At 39.6% G+C, this 21,996-nt stretch overlaps 1 protein-coding gene across 1 annotated transcript in view; it reads left to right on the plus strand.

Annotated features, from left to right (window-relative positions):
* Window positions 1-288: 288 nt before the first annotated feature.
* tdrd12 (tudor domain containing 12) overlaps window positions 289-21,996 on the plus strand; it is a gene marked incomplete at its 5' end in the record, with an annotated part of 97,170 nt that continues 75,462 nt past the window's right edge. Inside the window, 14 exon segments of the mRNA XM_056241051.1 lie at window positions 289-354; window positions 356-426; window positions 5,600-5,719; window positions 5,799-5,854; window positions 8,744-8,829; window positions 8,909-9,152; window positions 12,898-12,998; window positions 13,124-13,209; window positions 18,570-18,609; window positions 18,717-18,760; window positions 19,046-19,126; window positions 19,253-19,313; window positions 19,395-19,502; window positions 20,117-20,302. Coding sequence (XP_056097026.1) covers window positions 289-354; window positions 356-426; window positions 5,600-5,719; window positions 5,799-5,854; window positions 8,744-8,829; window positions 8,909-9,152; window positions 12,898-12,998; window positions 13,124-13,209; window positions 18,570-18,609; window positions 18,717-18,760; window positions 19,046-19,126; window positions 19,253-19,313; window positions 19,395-19,502; window positions 20,117-20,302 — 1,350 coding nt within the window.

Genomic DNA, 21,996 nt, shown 5'->3' on the forward strand with positions numbered 1-21,996 from the left:
CTCTCTCCATCTCTATCTCTCTTTCTCTCTCTCCTCCTCCTCCTCCTCCTATCTCTCTCTCTCTCTCTCTCCTCCTCTCTCTCCTCCTCTCTCTCCATCTCTCTCTCCATCTCTCTCTCTCTTTCTCTCTCTCCTCCTCCTCCTCCTCTCTCTCTCTCTCCTCCTCTCTCCTCTCTCCTCCTCTCTCTCTATCTCCCTCTCTCCCTCTCTCCCTCTCTCTCTCTCTCTCTCTCTCTCTCTTTCTCTCTCTCCTCCTCCTCCTCCTCTCTCTCTCTCTCTCTGTCTCAGGTGTGTGTGGTGTTCAGTCTGGCTCTGAAGAGCTGGTGTCGTGCCGTGGTCGAGTCCGTCATCGAGGGGGACGCTGGACTCTCAGGCCTGGTGTTTGCTGGTAGACCATGGAGATCACATCATCGTCAGAGCGGATGAGTATGAAGCCTTTTAAAATGTCCTGAATTGGTTTTATCAAGTGTAAAGGGATAGATTCTCTCAGCATTTACTCGCCCTCATGCCATCAATGTCTTCTTTAAAGAATAAATCATTGTTTTCGATCTACTGTCATACGAGCGCCACGCAAACTTTAAAACGCCCTTACGTTTGTGTTAAGCTGAAGTCGTTTCTGTCCCTAGAACAGTTGCTGTGAAGCAATGCTTTATAGTTAAGAGTTTAAAATAAAAATATTGCAATTTGTTTTTACACACACCTATCGTTTGGCTTCAGAAAACTTCGATCCGTCCACTGGGGTCGTGTGGATTGCCATCGCTGCGTTTGGTTTATTATTCATTATTTTCCTAAGAATCTTTGTTTGTGTTGTTCTGAAGAAAGAAAGCGATGGCACGAGGGTGAGTAAATTATGCGAGAATTTTTATTTTTGGGTAAACTATCCCTTTAAGGTCATAAATATCTTGTGGTGTAACAGAAGTCTTAACTATCATTTTAAGAGGTCTTAATTTGGGGACAGAAAAAAACGGCCTAATGTGATTATTACATTTTAAAAGTATGATTTATATGAATGCAAGTGCTGCTGGTTCGGAGTCAAAGCGCTGGTTTTAGAGCAGTTCAGTCAGCGATTACCATGCAACGGTTGCCGATGGACTACTTTTGATGAATTATGACAGTGTTTGCATGATGTTTGTAATATGTTGTAAAGAGTTATAAGAAACTAGTGCATATAATTATCTCCCCATCATTTTGAATGAGCAGCCGGAAAAAGTAAAGCATGGACATTTCAAAATAGTCCCAGTGTGTTTTTTGACGTCTTTATAATTAAAAGTCCTTTAAATGCATGAAGTATTTTTAGTTCCACTTTATTTTAGCTGTCCACTTTGCTTCCACTCAGTGTGAAGATTAGGGCTGGGAATTGGCAAAAATGTGACGATTCGATAGTATTGCAAAATTTGGGCCACGATTCAATATTTTTGCGATTCTTAACATATTGCAATACAGCAAGTATTGCTATTCGATTCTCGATTCGAGTCTGCGATATATTGCGATTCATGTCCCCCATTTTATTCAAAGGCATTACAAAAAATGAGGAAAATAAGACTCACTTCAAATGTCACATTTATTTCTGTGAACATTATCTTCTACACATTAACTGAAGTGCAGAAACTTAGTCCTTGAACATTCAGGACACAGGACCTTATTACAGGACAGGACGTCATTAGTCTCTGAATAGGAGACCTCTCACATGAATGCTGAACTCCCAGCACATAACTTACAATTATTTAAAAAATGGGCATAGATTAATTTTTTTAATCTAGATTAATCTCACTGTAATCTTGGAATTAATATAGATTAAAATGGCTCATTTGAATTCTGCCAAGGCATTCAGAATATGTGTGCTACCCAAATAAATAACCTCACAGGTAAGATGTGCAGGGGCGGAGCTAGACTCTCAGTACAGTGGGGGCGGAGCTAGACTCAGTACAGTGGGGGTGGAGCTAGACTCTCAGTACAGTGGGGGCGGAGCTAGACTATCATCACAGTGGGGGCGGAGCTAGACTCTTAGTACAGTGGGGGCGGAGCTAGACTCTTAGTACAGTGGGGGCGGAGCTAGACTCTTAGTACAGTGGGGGTGGAGCTAGACTCTTAGTACAGTGGGGGCGGGGCTAGACTATCAGTACAGTGGGGGCGGGGCTAGACTCTCAGTACAGTGGGGGCGGAGCTAGACTCTTAGTACAGTGGGAGTGGAGCTAGACTCTTATGGCGCTTTTCCATTACCAGTACCAGCTCGACTCGACTCGCCTTGGCTCGCCTCGACTCGGCTCGCTTTTCGCTCCGTTTTCCATTGCAGAAAGTACCGCCACAAATAGTACCCGGTCGTCATAGCGACGCATTTCGTTCCTCGTTGCCCCATCAAGCTCTCGCTGGATCCTCTCTTCGGCAACCAAACAAAGGAATGTCTGCACCTCCTCGTTTGACCACGGCGTATTCTTCCGAGTTGCCATAATAATAGTAGTAAGTTTAGTAACTATCTCTGGCCAAACTATTTTAAAAATGGCGGGGTTATTCTGGATACTCCATCTGGCGCGTGCAATGATGACGCAGATTCTCTGTGACCAATCAGCAGTCGGCATTGTTTTCACGTCACATTTTAGTATCGGCTTAGCTCGCCTCAGCTCGCTTAGAACCTCGCCGGAGGTGGTACGAAAAAAAGTACCCGAGAGCAGGTACAGGTACAACTTTTACACAGTGGAAAACCAAACAAAGGCGAGCCGAGCCGAGCCGAGGCGAGCTAGTACTGTGTAGTGGAAAAGCGCCATTAGTACAGTGGGGGCGGGGCTAGACTATCAGTACAGTGGGGGCGGAGCGAGACTCTTAGTACAGTGGGGGCGGAGCTAGACTATCAGTACAGTGGGGGCGGAGCGAGACTCTTAGTACAGTGGGGGCGGGGCTAGACTATCAGTACAGTGGGGGCGGAGCGAGACTCTTAGTACAGTGGGGGCGGAGCTAGACTATCAGTACAGTGGGGGCGGAGCTAGACTCTCAGTACAGTGGTGGTGGAGCTAGACTATCAGTACAGTGGGGGCGGAGCGAGACTCTTAGTACAGTGGGGGCGGAGCTAGACTATCAGTACAGTGGGGGCGGAGCTAGACTCTCAGTACAGTGGGGGTGGAGCTAGACTCTTAGTACAGTGGGGGCGGGGCTAGACTATCAGTACAGTGGGGGCGGAGCTAGACTCTTAGTACAGTGGGGGCGGAGCTAGACTATCAGTACAGTGGGGGCGGGGCTAGACTCTCAGTACAGTGGGGGCGGAGCTAGACTCTTAGTACAGTGGGGGTGGAGCTAGACTCTTAGTACAGTGGGGCCGGGGCTAGACTCTCAGTACAGTGGGGGCGGAGCTTCATCATGGGGCCCTCTGCTACAAAGTCATTTTAAAATTAAAACCGTAAAAAAAAAATGTTAAATATCTAATGAATGCATATGTAATAATGTGTCACTTGTTGAGCCAAGTAAGCTTATGTTAAATAAAACACAAAGACTATCTCGTTATTTTCTTTTTAATGCGCCCGATTTATATTTTCTCTCCATTTTCGTAACTATTCTCTACATTATACATTTGCACCTCACGCCACCCACTGTACTCCTTATACGCTGTGTTTCGGTTCATTTATGACTCATGAGACGAGCTCCAGTTCACGCGCCGGCGCCTCCGTGTCGTGATTATCTATTGTCTGCTATATTTACTTCTTATTTATTAAATCCAGGCAAATGGTTGATGAAACATTGATTAAAATTAAGATACAATTAATACAAAACGAAATTCACCTTAATGAAAGGCTTTGTGCTTTATGTTTGATGTCTCTGAAAGTTTTAAAGCAGTCTTTCAGTGCCGCTTTCAGAGCACTCGCGTCCGTAACGGGGAACTGTCACGTGACATTGTTTTTCCCTCATAAATGCGTACACGGAAAATAAGACAAAATGAATATTTGATGTTCTGTGGAGAGCCAACCCTTCTTCATCCTGTGGGTAGTATTACTTTTTGTACTTTTGCCACCTAAAAGTTGTAAGTTTTTTTTGTGTCACGTCGGTTACAGATGTGTATTTCCCTCATATTAAGTATAAAACGCATGTGTAGACTGATATTTTTATTATCTTTGTAATATTATCTGAAATCTTTATTAAGGGAGTATGGATAAACAGACGTTTCAATATATTGGTATTAAATGCTCCCTACAATGCAATTCGGTTACATCCGCGCTAAAATATCAAGGTGAAAGTCATCATAGCTTGCGTAGTATAGACCCAGCTCCCAACCCAACTTTGAGAATAGATTAACGGCGATATTTTTTTTACCGCAGCACGTTAACGCGGATAACGGCCCACCACTAATTTAAATACAATAGAGTAACATAAACCTGAGAATAATCATATAAATAAGAGTAACTTGGAGCTTCAATCAAATTGAGAAAAATAAACAAAAATGTGTACTGCTAGAGTCCAGTCCTGTTGGCTGCAAGGTCATCAACCATTTGATTTACTCACACTTTCGAAGGCGGAGCGTCGTGTTCAGCCGGTTGTGATGGTGAAGCTATTTTCATTTGAATTTGCTGTTAAATGCACGACAACAAAGCACTGCAACAAGCGCCACCTTGTGGATATAATACGCAAATGTAAACTATCAGAGTACAGTGTTTCCGCTACATTCATTCTGCCGTGGCGGGCCGCCACACCTCTTGGCACTATATTCCAAGACTTCTAAAGTCATTCAATAGCATAATGTGAGGTAAAAATTTATATTTAAGTCGTTAAGTTAAAGTTAATGTAAACTCATCCTCGGTCATTCTCCATTCAGCATTCAAACAGCGCGTCGCGTTCGGGTACGACAGTAACACGACGACACTCTCTTCAAGATCAATGTTCCCATTATTATACTTTATTTGTAGGTAAAGGTCTATGGTTTGCATAAAATTACTTTATCTTGCTGGAGTTTATAGCGCTTTCTAAATCATATTCCTTTCTCCCGGGTGTCTGTTACTACAGCAGTAGAGTAGAGAGCACTATGAATTGTTCTTCATGCGCACTGTAAGTTAACTGAAATTTAAAACTGTTAAAAGAAAAGGCTCAATAAACTGTTGCATAGATATAATACATTAAGCATAGATAGATATAATCTCTTCACTTTGTGCTTTGAACTTTTCAATGCGAAGCGCTGCACGCTGTGACTTCACGTTGCTTCAAGTGCATCACTCTGCGCACGGGATGCGCATAATCGCTTTGCCGCTCTTATTGGCGCCTTTCATGTTATAATGCTTAGGGGAGGTTTAAACACCTGGGATAAGGGGGCGTGGCCAATGGGAATATCACTCATGGGCCACGCCCCCTCCCCCTGGCGAAATGGGCCTGCCACCACGGCTGGAAAAAATCCTAGAGGAAACACTGGAGTAAACTCAGAGAAAACCAATGGAGAAAACCCGAAAGTAAAACAGATAATTTATCATTAAATATTGCAATACTTTGCGCTACTGTATCGATGTAATTGCGTGCGGATTTTCCCCCCACCACTAGTGAGGATGTGATGCGTCTCCTAACGGTTGGCAAAACACTGTAGAGCTTCACCCAGGACTGGCTTATATCTGCCCTGTTGATTTGCTCTCAGTGTCAGAACTCCTCTGGAGAAGTTCCTGCAGCTGTCCTTCAGGGTGCGCCGCTTCAGCCTGGCTGGGGTTCGCCCCATGACCCTTCAGGTGCCGGTCTCTGGAGACCCGGCCGAGCTCGTGTAAGTCCCTCTCCTGAAGAAGTCTCTGTGCTGCACTCGCATGTGTTCTGATGCTCTGTTTCCCTCTGTCTGATCTCAGGCCCTCCTCAACGTGGGACAGCTCTGCCACCAAATACTTGCACAATCTGTTACAAGGTAAGAGTGTGCTGTGGTGATTCTCCTGTTTGCTGTGTGTATGAGGGTATGCGTGTGACGTCACCGCCGGCCGGAGTGACTGCGGTCACACACACACTGAGTGGCAGAAACGCTGACCATTGGTTTTCACTTGCGAAAAACACACAAAACGCATCTAAAACGGGAAAGAGCTTTGAGATTGACCGTATAACTAGATTTGACAAGAAATCTGAGGTATCGTTTTTTCTGACTGCCGAAAGCTGCAGAACTGAGAAGCAAATGAATCACAGAAACGACTGGATCCAGACAGATAAAGCTGGATTTGCAGTCATTTTGTGTCAATATGCCGAATTATGGGGTAAAATCATACCCTATATATTGTATTCACAACTAAATTAAATATTTACCATCATATATTCTGCATAATTGGGTGTTTTTAAATAAACACTGACTAAAAACTACACAAGTTTTAGTGCTGCACAATTAATCACATCGTAATCGCGATGTCAAACCTATGCGATTATATGACGCAAAATACTGCGATTTTATATGAAATAAACAAATTAGGGCTGTCAACGCAGCATCTGTTATTTTTTGTCATCCTTTGGCTAGTAGGGTGTAACGGTACACAAAAATCACGGTTCGGTACGTACCTCGATTTTAAAGTCACGGTTCGGTACGTTTTCGATACAGCAAAAAGTAAGAAATGCCAGAGAAATTTCCTATTTGTTAAAAGAAAAAATATTTTTTAAATAAGTGAGTTTTCCTACATCTTGAAACTTTCAGGTTTATAAATGGGTGTCATCTTTGAAGGATGAACAAATAATGTTTTGGTCATCACATTAAAAATAACATTTAAATATATGAAGAGTTTAGATGCAAAAGCCATTTGAAATTTTCTTAGAATGATAATTTTTATCAAGCTTGTATATTTAAGTTCAGTAATTTCACTTAAATGGCAATGAAGATTGCCTATTAATTGTCATTTGAGTGAAATTACTGAACTTAAATGTACAAGCTTCATAAAAATGATCATTCTCATTTCTAGAAGAAAATTTCAAATGGCACTTATAGAGGCTTTTGCATCTGAACTCTTCATATAGGCTATTTATTTATATAATATTTGAGTTTTGAAGTGCTGGAAAAAGATGTGTGAAGTACTTGAAAGCATTTCACTATTCCAGCCAAACTGGTTACATTTAGTGTTACTATATTAAATCCATGGTGAATGTTGCTGGTCTGTGGACGTAAAGTATTAGTTCATTCACGGCACAATGTTTCTCCTGGTGTCCACGTCAGCGCTGTTTGATCTAATAGAGATCTACGGTTAATAACGGAGAAATGTTAATGCTTCTCACTAGATCTCGCAGCGATGTTATTACTTCAGTGGCGAACTCAAATGTTTTCTTTACTGGATCTCTTAGCGCTGTGTTGTAACGGTTGTAACAGTGTCGCTTGATCGAGATCGGCTCCCGCTGCACAGATGTTGCTGCTCTGCTCCGAACTGATAAACGATCCGTGAAGCACAATAGCGCAGTTTCGTTCCGGTTTCATTACGCTTGCCATTTGATGTTGCGCAACGTTGTGGTGATCGCGCCAGCCCGAATTTTGTCGGCAGGAAAAATGGTCCAAGTAATCGTTCGGTTTGTATGCGTACCGAACCGGAAGCTTCGAACCGAAACGGTTCAATACGAATACATGTACCGTTACACCCCTATTGGCTAGTGTTACATGATCCCGCTCTTATTCATGCGAATGCTTTAAACCATTCAGCGAGACAAGTCAAAAGAGAGCGCGCTGCCTGTGAATGTCCTGACTGAAAGACGCGCACCAGTATCATGCGCGTGCGCAGACCGCGCGCCAGAATACAGTTCTCTTTCCGCTCGAAGTGAACGAACAATAACACGCACAATTATGCCAAAATATAATTTGTCGAGTGTCTTCATATCATAAGAGCAGTCTTATGATGGTCGTAAAGAGTTGTGAGAGAATGAGGCGCGTGTGAGATCCGCGTCTCTGTCAGCAACTCTTAAAGGGCCAGCATCCAATAATGCTTTCTGTCAGTAAAGTTAATCAAAGAACAAAGGGAACAGAGAAAAACACTCACTGCTCTTGACCAAAGAACTTGTGTAGCTTTAAATAGCATTTTAGTCCATATAATTTATAATTTATGCAGCGCAGACTGTTTGATAACTTTATTCAATTACTGTATGTCCTACCTGTAGACAGGAAGAGCACAGGTAAATATGACATTTATTATGGGTTTATGTGAGGATTGTTTGAAGTTCACTTAAATTCAAATTAAATTAATTTTTATCCAGACATCAATGGCTTATTGATCATTATAGGTGTTGTCAATCATTAAGTTGTTGTTGCTAGTTTGAGTTGAGAAATACACATTTCAGATTTATCACTAATCTGTGTGTGCATTTTGCTTTAGAACCAAGCAAGTTGACTCATGAAACCATTTGTTTATTATATCGCAATCGCATATCGCAATATTGACCTCAATAATCGCAATATGACATTTTCCCCAAATCGTGCAGCCCTAGCTGGACGATATGATGATATATATAACATTGATATGAGTGATCACATGGATTTAAACCTATATTGTTATTATATAAGGCAAATTTGCTTGATGTATTTCCCCGGTGTGGAAATCCGGCTCATATAAATCAGGAAACATGATTCCTGCTGCATGTCGAGATCCACGATCACTGGATCTGTGTGAGTTGTAAGGAACACTATATCGAGTCCAAGCTTTTGTTTAAACTAATAATGGTTTGTTTTACTGGTGTTTTCTCAGTTTCCCTGTTTACTCCAGTCCCTCAGCAGCTCTTCTGCCACTCGCTGTTCCTCAATGCATTCCCTCCATTGTGTGTTTATAGACGCTCTGTGTGTTTCTAGTGTCGACTCTGGTGGAAGCCGTTCTGTGTGAGACGCACGCCGGTTGCTCTGCCGTTGAACTCTACTTGACTATCAATGATACAAAGGTAAAGTGTGTTTATTTATGTGACGTGCTGAGCAGGATCTCAGACAGCTGCTAAGTGCCAGTCCACTGTCGTTGAGCAGATCTGTGTGAACCATGAGCTCGTGGCCAAGAAGTTTGCCTGTTTCGTGAGTGAGAAGTCCAGCGTGCCGGACGGGAACAGGAATGGAGACCGGGTTCCTGTCAGCCTGGCGTGGGACATTTACTCCTGTCCTCAAGAGCTCTTAGAGATGAAGGGCTGCTGTCCGGTCAAAGCTTCGCCCGCGCCCGATATTCCCCAGAATCCCCACCGAACCGAGCGGAGAGATGATCCACAACCACAGACAGGTCAAGTTTGGGGAGATCTTTTACTCTTTTTGAAAGAAGTCTCTTCCGCTCACCAAGGCTGCATTTATTTATTTGATAAAAAAAACAGTGAAATATTATTAGAATTTTAAATATCTGTTTTCTGTGTGAATATACAGTAAAGTGTAATTTATTCCTGTGATCAAAGCTGAATTTCCAGCATCATTACTCCAGTCTTCAGTGTCACATGATCCTTCAGAAGTCACTCTAATATGATGATTTGAGTCGTGCTGCTTCATATTTTCATATAATTTTTGTTCAGGATCCTTAAATAAAAAGTTAACAAAAAGAACAGCATCGATTCAAAATATAAATCTTTTGTAACATAAATGTTTTTACTCGCTATTGATCAATTTAATGAATCCTTGCTGAATAAAAGTGTATAATATATATTTATCCAATGGGGCTGTTGAATGCTTGAATCTGATTGGCTGACGAACATTATAATAAGATATGCAGTTGTTTTCAGTTATATTTAAAAGTTTCATTTTATTTTGTATTTATTATTTATTATGGAAAAGCACTTACTAGGGATGCGCGGTATACCGGTACTGCAAAAATACCGGTATATATTATATTTCAAACGGTACAATATCATAATTTTGTTCAATTCGGTATTTGATGCGCTGCTGTTTCGAAGTTCACCGCTAGGCGGCGGTGCGCTACCTAAACTGTGAAAATTGGGTCACGCGAAACCGGCAAACGGTGACAACAACCGAGGAACACGATGGATCAAACGAAAGTCATTCGAATTTCTACACGCCCGAAATTAATAAACAGAGAGAGCAGTATGAGTGAAATAAGGCATTACTTTGCCAACAAAAGTAATGAGAAAAGTAAAGAAACAGATCTCAATTCACCACTCTGCAAACGGGGAGGCAACACATCAAATCTGCCTATAGCACTTGACTTGTCAGTTGCTCATCTTGACTTGTTCAAAGAGTTCAGAGATCGACAGGTTAGTCCATCATTCAACTGATTTAATTTAGACTTTTATTGAACATTGAACAGCGCACATACGAGCTTATCATTTATGATACGGTAAACACGAAGGCTCAAATCTGCTTGCATGACACGCTAGAACCAATTAAGTGTAGGTCTCATCATTTTTGCACTTTCAAACAAACATGTATTAATTGAATTTGAATGAATAAAGAATAAAAATGTGAATAATATTCATTTTAGTATTAGTGATAGTAAAATGAATGGCATATTAGTGCCGCTGTGGTGACCCCTAGAGCAATAAGCCGAGAGAGGGAGAGAGTAACAGTAGTAATATGAATATTACTAATATTACAATTAAGCTACATTTGTCAACATTCATTAGGTAACCTGACCTAACAGTAATATATCATTTGTTAATCTATATCAATCAGTAATTAAAATGACCTAGAAAATTGAATTTACTAATACATGTTTTTAGCATGTTAACATTACTTTATGCAATGCATTAAACTAATATGAACCCAAACAGTAACCAAACCAAGATGAATAAATGCAATAAATGTTGATAAATCTTTGTTGATGCATGACAGCTAATGGTTTACATGTCATTTCATTATTCTATTATTATATGTGAATCTATTATTATAGATATTAACCTATTTTAATTGTATAATTTCAGTTTTTTTTTTTTTTTTTTTTTTTTTTTTACAATTTGATAAATTTTCTTTGCACATTTGGTAGTGGAGAATTTCAAGCAGTGTTTTTTAAGTGTCACTTAAATTTTGAGACTGTTTTTTTTTTTTTACCTGTGGTATCGATTTAGTATCGATACCGAGGTATTAGGTTCTGGTATCGTACCAAAGCCAAAATTGTGGTATCGAGCCATCCCTAGCACTTACTCTCTTTCTGCCGCTCAAACGCACACACACAGCACGGACACACACTCAGCGCTGCTCTTAAGTTGCTGAACTATTTTACTGATAAAATCATCAAAGCTACATGACGTTTCTCATTAGTGAGGAAATAACTGCGCTGTTCTTGAAGCAGATCAACTTACAGTTTCAATATTAGAGACGCTGGTGCCGAACACTGTTGAGAGACACACAGACTCGGGTAATTCACACACACTTAATCTCTCTCTCTCTCTCTCTCTCTCTCTCTCTCTACAGTTTCAATATTAGAGACGCTGGTGCCGAACACTGTTGAGAGACACACAGACTCGGGTAATTCACACACACTTAATCTCTCTCTCTCTCTCTCTCTCTCTCTCTCTCTCTCTACAGTTTCAATATTAGAGACGCTGGTGCCGAACACTGTTGAGAGACACACAGACTCGGGTAATTCACACACACTTAATCTCTCTCTCTCTCTCTCTCTCTACAGTTTCAATATTAGAGACGCTGGTGCCGAACACTGTTGAGAGACACACAGACTCGGGTAATTCACACACACTTAATCTCTCTCTCTCTCTCTCTCTCTCTCTCTCTCTCTCTCTCTCTATATATATATATATATATATATATATATATATATATATATATATATATATATAGTTATATATATATATATATATATATATATATATATATATATATATATATATATATATATATATATATAACTGCATTAGTCTGCTCTCAGTGGCTAAAAACCTTGGTTACTAGCTCTACAATTACTATTTTGGAATTGGCAATGGATGAGATGCGTAAGAAATTAGTCCCACACATACAAGAGCGCTTTAAGGACAGTGGGTCTCATTCACTAATAATTGCGTGGATTATTTAGTATTTGTACACACAGGAGACCATCTCACGAAAAATGTCTCAACACGTTCGTACGCACATGAATTTGTTCTTAACATCGTTCTGATGTTAGTGAATTGGGAGTATTTCTAAATGAGCGCCGGCGTGCACAGGGTCAGTCGTTAGCATAAAACACATTAGCATAAAACACGCCCAAACCAGCTCCACATAAGAGCTTTCCTTACAGCTCTTCATCACTCGCGTCAAACTTGCGAATAGCTGAAGCTATAGCGCAGCTTTCCTGACTCTTTAACTGAATGATGGAATTTATTTACAGTAAGATGGAATTCAATTGTATTATTTCATATATGGATTATATAATACAATTAATGCAGCATACCTCAAAATGATTATAGTCGTGTTGGGATGAAATATAACTTCTTTACACGATTATAAGGCTGCACAGGGCAAGTGCTTTTTGTGTACGTGTGGTTTCAGTTCCTATATTTTTTTGGGAAATTTCAAATAAATGTATTATGAAATTTTTGGTGAATCGTGATTTTTGTTTTGTTTTTGTTCTTAAAATCGTTCTTGCACACATTTGCTTAGTAAATGAGACCCAATGTCTTGAGGTGTGGTTACCGTAGTATAAGAGGAATAATTGAATCTGGTTAATTTAATTATTAGAAAAATAATTGCACATTCCCGTTTTATTAATATTATTATATTAACATCTTTTTCGTCAGCACCGGACCAATTAATACTTGCACTTACCTTTTCTTTTCTATTCTATTTGTTTTTCTGATTTAAAACAAAACAAAACCTTGCTATGTGCACTGTGCTAGACTAACTAAGACTTGTTACAGCACTTCTATACTGTTGCCTCTTGCTGGTCTGATTGCTATTGTTCTCCTCAAATAATAGAATTGCATTAACATTTTTTTTATTTGTATTTAATCACACTAAAATGAATGTAACATTGGCAGCCTGGTTAGTGAATGTCTTGTGATTGGGAGTATTTCTGTGTGTTTCTCCTTTAGAAAGCGAGCCGCAGAAACCGCAGGTGTCGGAGGAAGAACACACGCCTGCTCCGGTCAAACCTCGAGTCCATAAACTGACCCGCAATGCCAGCACCGACACTGTAAGTGTCCATTTATAACACAAGAGAGCGATCAAGCTCGACAGATGAGCACAGAGTTGGGCTTTATAGTGGCACCAGTGAACGCCGGATCCCAGTTTAACTGTGACTCCTGTGGTTTGATTCAGATCGGCAGAGGATGGCGGATCAGAGTCGAGGCCACGGGCATTACCACAGATGAAACCTGTGCGCAGACCGGCATGAACAAGGCCCAGTAAGACTCATCTGAATCTGGTTCCTCCTAAAGAGCTCATAACTCGTATAATTGAGTTTTGGATTGTATGTTTGAGTTTAGATTGACACCCGACTTGCCTCTAAATAGATCTGATTTTATGAAGGTGATAATACAAAGTAATTTAGTTAACAAGCCAACAAATTAGGGGTGCTCTGATTGATCGGCTACCGATCGCTATCAGTCAATAATGGCTTTAGAGAGATTGACCGGCGGCCTCTATAAAGGCCTGTTAGATTTTGGTGTATTTTGCCGAGCAGTGGTTTGGGTGGCTCGCCAATGTATTAGATTTCTCCAATACATAAAATAAGTAAGCTTGACCAGTTCTTGTGGGGAGAAGAATTTATTGAAGGTTTGTAGTGTAGCAGTCCTTCAGCAGCGATGTTAGCATGTCGCCCTTCAACAATCTTAACCCAAAGTTCTGTCTGTGAGACAAAACTTTATACATGAAGACATATCCTATGGGCTACAAACAATAGAAACCTGTTAGGAGGACCTCCCACAGGAGATCGATCTAACTTGCTAATCCACTCTGAGCAATGCTAATTCTTTTTATTCATTCACACCAATCAGTTTCTATGGGCCATTCATCTGAATGGGCCATTTGACACACACCTTTGCAGACACACACAGAGTGGATTACATCTGATACACAGTCACAATGTAAATTAATCTGATGACTGAAAATACAAAATCTATCAATCCCTCCTTTGATCATATTTGATCACATAAAAAAATAAAGAACATAAAACAAATAGATATAATGATATCATATACACATGCTGTATACAGGTTCCTTCTTAAAATTACAGTATAAGAGTTCTTGGTGAAACTTTGCATCCTCTTGAATGCTTGAATCCTCTGGAAGCTTTTATTTTGGAGTTGTGATCTTTTGGAAATGGCAGATAGTGATGTGTTCTGTGTATATTCATGAGTTTTCATCTAGGTGGCCAGTGCAGTCTAAACGTTGGATGTCTTTGCTCATCCTCTGGAACGCTGGAACACCTGCAATCACACAAAAGAGAAACGGGGAACGTATCTTTGCCAAGGAAAATATTTTGAACACATAGTTCATAACTGCCTGAAAAACTGTCCCTATTTAATATTGGCAGGACACTACTGTGTTTATCAGTGGCTGTAGGTTTATGTCTTCGTCCTCAGGCGACAAGCTAGAGCCTAAAAACCCTAGTCCCGCCATATCTGGACTCTGATAAACACTACTGCCGTCTTTCCCTCGTCTCTAGGCAGATGTTTCAAATCCCAATGGCTCACGTCGGTCCACTCATCTTTTCTCTGCACCTTAACTGCTTCATCAGTTACCATGAGATCCTGAAGGCTTTCCCTCCTGGATTCTAATGGTGAAAATTGATTCTTGGCATTGTGTTCTACCAGGCTGAGTCTTTCATCAGTTTGGGCAAGGCTGTCAGATGTTAGATTTTCATTGGACATGGGCCGGCCGGTGACATGTTCAAAAGGGCATAGTCCAATTTCCTTGTGGTCATCCTTACTGCATTGCTTGTCATTATGCAGTTTTGTTTTAGCTTCTTTCACTGATGGCATTTGCTTTCTGGATGCTTCATCTTGAATCAGTTTACATGGCAAAACTTGCTGAAGTTGTCTTAATGCCGCTGTATGTGCACCTCTCTCCTTAGACCACTTGTCTACTTGCTCCGGTGAAGCTGGCTGGTATGTTTTACAGGGAACATATTTCTTAATAGTTTTTTTTACGATGCGGGTTCGTCTTTCTCCTTCCTCATACTCCTCCTCATTGTCAACTTCAATTTCAGTCCTTCTGTTCTTGACAATTACAGGAGCGAGTCTAACCTTTTTGTTCTTCTTGGTGACATGAGCATGTGTCTCAGGTTCAACATCACTGTCATCAGGGCTCCCCGTCGAGCTGCTGTCACTTTCTCCTAGTAGATAATGACGTTGTTGATCCTCAATCTTCTTGAGGTCTTTAAATGGGTAGAGTGACTCTTTCTATATCTTGCTGCTAGATTTTATGGGAGTTTTTGGTCCAGAACAGTCTTTTGATTCCAGTTGTGTGGAAAGCAACTTTAACAGCTTGTCATTATCATTTAAGAGTCTTTCTTTGTCTTTCTGCAATTGTTCAGCCAGTGCTCGAACCTTTGCTTTCTCTGCATTGTACTCGCGCTGTGATTTGTCAGTCTCACACTTCTGCCGATGCTGTAGAATTTGTTTTACCAAAATCACAGACAAGCCATCTCTGTTGGTGTTTGTCCTTAAGCGCTGCATCTTTCCATAAGCCCTTTTAATGTCCGGCAAGGCCCATAGTCCGCTCTCTGAGTGCTTGATGTCGTACTTCTGGCACATGTCATCATGGCACTTCCTCAGTCCCAGCCTTTTGCCCAAATATGCATTCAGATTGTCCATCATCTGATCAATGGTAACATTTGGAGGTTCTGTCCCATGTCTTTCTGTTGTTGGCCTCAGTGCAGGGCATTTGTTAGTGCAGACTCAGCCATGGCAAGTATATGAGAAGTGCCCTCAGAGGTGTGGAAACGAAACAAAAAGTGTTAGAGCCGTTAAAGGTGCTTATTTAAATTCTCAGCAGTCTTTAGACTGACCATTTCAGTTACACTGACAAGTCATTAGTTTACTTACTCGGCTTAGTTTTCAATACTACATTCAAAACAAAAATTCACTTTCAGAGTAAGTTTCCTTGTTTCATTTCTGAAAAACTCCTGATTAATAAGACTTGTTCAGTTCTTTCTGAGTCCTATCCTGAATTGGTTTAAATTTGTCCCTTAGAGATTAGACTTTCAATCTTTCTGCATCTTTCATCAGAAGGCAAATAAACTTCTAGTTTCTAACACAATTAGAATGTTTAATTCAAAACTAAAATATTGGCTACTGAATTAGCACCCAGTCAAGAATTCCCAATCCAATTCTTGCAGCAACATCAGTACCAAACCTTATACAGTTTCTACAATTTTTGGACGAATGGACTAAATTGTTTCTTTAACAATTCCCACAGACTCCAAAAAAAGGACCAAACCTTATACTATATTTCAATGGCTCCTACAGTCTCATGAGAACGGACTAAAATTTCTTCTTAAATTATTATTACAGACTTAAGAAAACATGGCCAAGCTATAAAACTTATATAGCTCCTACAGTTTCACAAGAATTAACTATATCATGTAAAAGGCACCTACAGACTCATGAGAAAGGCCCAAAGAAAAGACCAAACCCTATACAGTTTCTGCAATCTCTGGACGAACGGACTAAATTGTTTCTTTAAGAATTCCTACAGACTCCAGAGAAAGGACCAAACTTATACTTTATTTCAATAGCTCCTACAATCCCACGAGAACAGACCAAACCAGAACAGGGCCAAGCTATAAAACTTATTTCTATAGCTCCTACAGTTTCAGGAGAATTAATCATTTAAAAGGTTCCTACAGACTCACGAAAAAGGCCCAAGCCTAAAATTCTCAACAATACACTGTGTGTGTGACTACTCTACAAATCTTTACTGGTCTACTATTATTCTTTTCAGAAGATGTTCTTTTAGAGAGCTCATAAGTCTAACTCACCAAATTAGGATATTTGAGACCGGATCCAGTTGATTCAAATAAATTGTGTCCACAGATGCAGTCTTTTGAACTTCAGATACTCGAAAACTATTCCGTTTACTTCTTGTTGAAGCTGGTGAGTTTTTGGTTTACTCCTTGTTGCAGATGGTAAGTTCTATTCTTGTCAGTCTCTCCTGGCTGGCTCGCCAAATTGTTAGATTTTGGTGTATTTGGCCGAGCAGTGGTTTGGGTGGCTCGCCAATGTATTAGATTTCTCCAATGCATAAAATAAGTAAGCTTGACCAGTTCTTGTGGGGAGAAGAATTTATTGAAGGTTTGTAGTGTAGCAATCCTTCAGCAGCGATGTTAGCATGTCGCCCTTCAACAATCGTAACCCAAAGTTCTGTCTGTGAGACAGAACTTTATACATGAAGACATATCCTATGGGCTAAAAACAATAGAAACCTGTTAGGAGGATTTGGACCTGTTAGAAACCTCCCACAGAAGATCGATCTAACTTGCTAATACACTCTGAGCAATGCTGATTCTTCTTATTCATTCACACCAATCAGTTTCTATGGGCCATTTGACACACACCTTTGCAGACACAGACAGAGTGGATTACATCTGATACAGAGTCACAATGTAAATTAATCGGATGACTGAAAATACAAAATCTATCAGGCCGATCTCATGCTGATGACGCATAAGACTAATAATGATAATGACTATAATAATGCTGAAGGTGAGGTACAATTCATATTTCTTTATTAAATAACTCACACCAAAGTAATTTGAAAACTTACTGTAAGATGTAATTTCACAAATAATTGTGTCACTTGCACAATCGAGACAGTGTCGCATCATCACTAAAGTTTATAATTTGCATTTCTTTTTAAGTCTTGCTAGTGTTTACACCCCTCAGCACTCGCGGTCACACACACATGGCCGCCTTACAAACAGCTCGCCAGTACACGATTGCCCTTAAATGGTCAAATACACACGATCGTACATTATTACCGTCTTGACTAGAATGCACGTAAACAGAGTCGGTTTTGTCTTAAGTGAACGTAAACAGCTGAGGAAGTTTAGTAACTGTATATTGGATCCGTACAGCTCTTAAAGTGACCGCAGCCGAATAATAATGATTTTTAAAAATCTTTTGTTGTTTAATTAAAATGTATGACACTCGCTGCTCTTGAATGACTAACTTTTGTAAGCTTAATTGTAAGGATTAATCTGTATTTAATTTATTCAGGGAAGACCATCCAGCATTATTTTACATTTGATTTCCTATTACATTTCTTTAGTATTTCTTACAATACTCAACACTGCTGTTAGACCTACCTAAAAAAAAAGTAGTTTATTTTATTTGAATCTTTAATTTAATTTATTTGTGCTACTGCTTGTAAATTGTTTATTTATGTTCTTCTTTTATTACTGACTGTTTACTTGTCTTTTGTGAATTCAGTACATAGTTTGAAATCAGGTTTTTTCTGTGTGTACGCTATTGTGCAACAATTGCCCCATTGTACAAACTGTAAAATCCACTACATGATCAAACATGAGATAATTATATATTTTTTGAAAATTGTATAAAAAAATGCAAGTCACCTTCCCATTTTCAAAAATGAAATCAGGCCCTGAATAAATGTAAAATTCCCTATAAATAATTCTTCAAATAGATTGGTATCGGGGATCGTATTGGCAGATTCTGCTACTTGTGGTCGGCAATCAGTTAATTAGTGTAATATAATGATAATATAACGTTTAGAAATATAATAAATTGTTTTTCTTTCACAGATACATGAAGTTTAAATTACATTCAAAGCAGATTCCTGAAGTAAGCACTCAAAATTCTTAAATAATTTTTTTTGTATCTGCAGAAATAGTTAGTAAACGAGCAGATAAATGAGTGACTGTAAAATAAAGTGCTTTTAATATTTTCAGTCTGTTGAAGAGAAGCGGCACCGTCCTGATCAGACTGAAGAGAAGCGGCACCGTCCTGATCAGACTGAAGAGAAGCGGCACCGTCCTGATCAGACTGAGGAGAAGCGGCACCGTCCTGATCAGACTGAGGAGAAGCGGCACCATCCTGATCAGACTGAGGAGAGCGGCGTGGCTTCAGCACCAGCCGTGAGTTCGGCATCATGGTGAGGCCAAACACACTTTCCCTTCAGGCCGTCGCACTGTTTTCAACACGAGCACGTCTGATTCCCGTCAAGTGAATCTGAAACCTGTGTGTGTGTGTGTGTATGTGTGTGTGTGTGTGTTCATAGTGCCAGTGGCTCCTCAGAGGAGCAGAAAGAGGCATCTCTCTCACAAGAGTCCAATCTTGATGATCTGCTGGCCTCGTCAAGGCAGGCTTTACATTACTGTCCTTACTAAACAAACAAACATGTCACACATTTTCTCTCAATCTAATTTATCTTGCCTATTTCGTAAAGAAATGTTTCCCCTATTTGTGTGAACCCTATTTTGGACAGACTCATGCAGTTTCTGAACCCTGATCCACTCAATCCAGACCAAGAATCTCTTGATGCCAAAGTAAGAGCCTCAGTGTTGGTTTTTCTGTATTGATGGTGCTGGTGTGTGGTGTTGTCTAACCGGGCCTGTGCTGTTCCACAGGCTGCGCGCTGTGACCCGGGTCACCTGGGTGTGTTAGTGCACTCCGCCCTGCGTGTCGAACCCTGCAGAAACCTGGCACGCGCTCCCATCAGCGAGCAGTTCAGAAAGGTCCATCCGCGTGCCTTAATAATGCCATATTGGAATATCCATTGCTTTATTTATCATTTTGCGTTATTTGACACTTTTCCACTGCAAAGTGCTATGGCCATGCGCCCAACTTAATTAACTTTCTTGCTTCTGAGGTATTATTTGTGACTTTTAACATTTGTGTTAGAGGATATGGGATTATACTTTAATTAGTGCTATAATTATACTTTAATTAGTGCTGGGCAACGATTAATCGCATCCAAAATTAAAGTTTGTTTACATAATATGTGTGCTGTAATTATTTTGTATATATAAATACACACACATGCATCTATATATTTAAGAAAAATTTGTTATTTATATAAAAAATATTTATATATAATATAAATTAGTATAAATGTATACCTGCAAATATTTCTTAAATATATACATGCATTTGTGTGTATTTTATTTATATATATATATATATATATATATATATATATATATATATATATATAAATAATAATTACACGCAGCACACACACATATATTATGTAAACAGAAACTTTTATTTGAGGTGCGATTAATCGTCGCCCAGCACTAATTTTAAGATGACTTTACCTGTTGTATCTGATCATGTGCTGATGTTTCAGTTCCTGCTGTGGAGGAAGTATAACGGGCCGAATGTAGCGGAGAGCTACTGTTGGCCCGCGGTGGCTCGGGGCTTTGACACGGTGCTGGTGTCTCCCAGCGGTGACAATCCTCTGACCTATATTCCTCCTCTGCTGATGCTGTTACAGACGGTGTCTGTCGTCTCCAGCCTCGCTGCTCGCACTGGGGTGAGATGCACTCCTACAGCTCAGAGGACAGTAGCGTTCACTTACGGCAATGCTCCCTCTCATGTTTTTCTTGCTGAGCAAAACTTTTCTCTATTGGGCGGACATTTTTCGCACCTGAGCAAACACATTCTTTACACCTGACCTGTAGAGCGGTTTCAACATGCAGTTGTAACTTTGAACTTTAATGTGCCATTTCTATTTTATTTGACCCTTGATGTAGGGCTGGGCGATATGGCCCAAAAAATGTATCACGATATTTTTTTTTATATCAGTCGATATCGATAATTATCACGATAAATGTCAAATCTTTATTTCTTTCAAGTTTAAAGGCAGATTTTTGCTCCTAAGTGAAAGTTGTACCAGAGCGTTGTGGTTTTAAAAATCTGAGGTAGAACATTCAAACATTTGTCATTTTTCCTTAACAAAATATTTCTTCAGCACAGTTTGCAGTGCAGGCTGCAATATTCAAATTACATGTTTTGTCTCGAAATGCATATTTGACAGTGAGTTGACAGTAAATCTGCATCCTAACTCAAGCTAATGCTGCTATGTTAAATTTATGTTCATTAACAAAAACAGTAACATCTGTTTTTATTTTATTTTAAGGACCACATTTTTATTTGGTAAAATGTAATATTCTGACTGTTTGAGTTTTATTAAAATTAACCATTGGTCATCCAGTATCATGCATTTAGATCATGATAATCACAGATAAAGCCAGGTACAGCCTATAGCACCTCACTATCATGGCAAAATGTAACTTTATGGTTTCTATGGTATTTGCATGAAAAACAGTTGCCTAACAGTTAAATACATTATTAAATACTGTAATTATATGCCATTAGTCATTTAATACATTGTCTACATTAATAATATTATACAATTCAATATGTATATCCCACATTTCATGGTGCAGTTAATATTACTAGGCTAACGTTACAGTAAATCCATGGTAGGCTAAATGGATTCAGTATCAATTCAGATTCTGAATTCGCTGCGCAGAGTTTCTCCTGTTTGTCAGCGGTGTTTCATCTGCCTTTAAACTGATTTAAACTGGACATTTGTGTTCTTCGCTGAACTTAAGCGCTTCTCACTGGATCTCGTGAGCGAGACGATCAGAGTAAACGCGTCTGCTCTAGTGAGCTCGCGCTGCCATTTGGACTTTGAGCCGAGCGGATAAACGGTCTGTGTGGCGCGCGGTTCAAATGAGTTTCGTTGCTTTCCGCATTTCGCGCATACACATTATCGAACATTTATCGACCTCTTGATATTGTTTTATCGAGAAAAATGATACCGCGATAATTATCGTTATCGTTTTATCGCCCAGCCCTACCTTGATGTAACTTATTGGTATTAAATCATATTTTTGAAAACAAGCAGTTAATTAAGAAGTCACTAAACATTTTAGGTTACCTGAGATTTTCTTTTTACAGTCCTATTAACTGTACCAGTCTTTACCATAAAATTCTATAAAAAATAATGTACAAAAACAATGTTCAATTCTTTACAATATAATTTAGTATGAAAAAAATTAAGCTGTTACACTGAGATGGTTTGGGAAAACCATAAAGTGTTATTGTTCAGTCAATTAATTTTGTACAGGCAGCATTAAAGGTACAATATGTAAGAATTTTGTATCAAAATATCCAAAAACCACAACAGTGTTATATATTTCTTTAAATTGTGTACTTAAG

The sequence above is a fragment of the Rhinichthys klamathensis genome, unplaced genomic scaffold (assembly GCF_029890125.1).
Source record: "Rhinichthys klamathensis goyatoka isolate OS25496 unplaced genomic scaffold, OSU_Roscu_1.1 h1tg000627l_1, whole genome shotgun sequence".
Classification (NCBI taxonomy): Eukaryota; Metazoa; Chordata; class Actinopteri; order Cypriniformes; family Leuciscidae; genus Rhinichthys; species Rhinichthys klamathensis.